At 39.1% G+C, this 1,761-nt stretch overlaps 1 protein-coding gene across 1 annotated transcript in view; it reads left to right on the top strand.

Moving 5' to 3' along the window:
* Positions 1–1,761, top strand: part of RAI14 (retinoic acid induced 14) — a 76,664-nt gene that overhangs the window by 55,703 nt on the left and 19,200 nt on the right. Inside the window, exon 6 of the mRNA XM_045285262.1 lies at positions 553–639. Coding sequence (XP_045141197.1) covers positions 553–639 — 87 coding nt within the window. The remainder of the gene's footprint in view (positions 1–552; positions 640–1,761) is intronic.

Below are 1,761 nucleotides of genomic sequence, written 5' to 3'. Positions count from 1 at the left end.
AAAAAAACCCAACCAACCATCAATAAACAGATAACAAGAACCATAGTATTGTCATTTTGTGTTTAGGTTAAAAAAAAGAAATATATTAGAACTTTCCTTAAAAACCAGTTTTTTATAGATTTGAAATTTTGTTTCTAGTTAATTTTGAAGCAAGATCACTTAGTGATACTTTTATATCTTTCAAAAAGTGTTTGAGGTAGCTGAATTGCACTGAAAAGATGTTATGCTTGAATTAATTTTAAGGCAAAGAAGGAGCCCTGGTGCTGCAGTGGCTAAGCACTCAACTGCTACTGGAAGGTCGGTGGTTCAAACCCACCAGCCACTTCACAGGAGAAAGATGGAGCAGTCTGCTCCCAAAAGGATTTCATACTTTAGGGCAGTTCTACTCTGTGCCATAGGGTCATTATGAGGAGTCAGCAAAAGTAATTGGTGCCAAGATAATTAATTTAAATTTATTTACATTGATTAAGTAGGTTGATTCCTTGATACTACAGAAGGAAATGCTTTGAAGAAGCTTTTTTTTTACCGGTGGCTTACATTTTGTGTTTCTAGTTAAGTGATGTGTCTTCTCCAAGATCAATAACTTCAACACCACTTTCTGGGAAGGAATCAGTATTTTTTACTGAACCACCCTTCAAGGTATGTCTTTTCCTGTGTTCAGGTTTGTGATTGTATTTCAAGATACATGATAGACTAGCTTTTTATAAAGTCATTTGCAAGGGCTTCAAAAAGTTCATGAAAAGATAGGAATTTCACATTTTTTGCTGCCCCCTGATACAACACCTGGCAAAACAGATTAGCCTCCAGTATTTGTTGTTTTATAGTCTTGTCACCAAGGAAGACTCCTTTTCCTGGCAAGGACACCAGAAAAAAAATTGGGGTGGGGGGTGATGAGAAAATTACATAGTTGTGTTAAGCAGGGTTCTCTAGAAAAATGAAACCAAGGCACTTATGGTTTTACATATATATGGATAGGTTTATATAGCCCGAAGGAATATGACAGCCCATTAGTCCCCACAGCAGTACAGAGGGTTCAGTTCAACTCAGTTCCATGGAGCAGTTAATATACTGGAAGTCCTTCAACTCACATGGGCTGCCGGGTTCAAGATCAAGGAAGCAGACAGCAAAATCCTCCCTGGGGCAAGGCAAGCAGAGTCTGCCCACAGGTAGCAAACAACAGGGTGGGTCACCAGTCAGTAGCTCAGGAGCTTAGCAAAGCAGGCCTGGATGGGATAATCGAATGCAAGCAATACAAGGTGATCGAATCCATCAGCCTCAAGCTCAAGCGATGTACACATCAGCAGCGTGGCGAAGTAGGTCTGGAAGGAGCCTCAAGCTCTAGTGACATGATCCACAGGTTGGCCTGGCCCACAGGTAGTGTAGCTCACAGGTTGAGGCAGAGAACGAGCTACTGCACTAGTTAACCATTTTCTTCATGTGAAAAGAAAAAAGACAAAAATAAGAACTTGCTTTACAAGCGACCTTACTTACCCATCAGTGAGTTGAAACAATGCCAATCAAAAGTAAAGTAACTTTTTGATTTTTTCTGGTATCGTACTGAGAAGTAATTGTATGTTTTTAATTAAAGTTGTTTTCTGACTTTGCAAATAATATGTATGCAATGTAGAAATTTTAGAACTCCATTATGTGTTTAATCGACCTTTGAAGAGTCATTAAGGTTCCACAGGTGGTTGGTAGGTGTTTTAAGCAGATGGGAATATGTTTCAATTCAACACCTTTGTACCTATCACTAGGAAAATG

The sequence above is a fragment of the Echinops telfairi genome, unplaced genomic scaffold (assembly GCF_000313985.2).
Source record: "Echinops telfairi isolate 266 unplaced genomic scaffold, ASM31398v2 ScPeMD7_7469;HRSCAF=8507_1, whole genome shotgun sequence".
Taxonomy (NCBI): Eukaryota; Metazoa; Chordata; class Mammalia; order Afrosoricida; family Tenrecidae; genus Echinops; species Echinops telfairi.
Note: the sequence above shows the minus strand (reverse complement) of the source record. Positions and strands in the feature narration are given on the sequence as shown.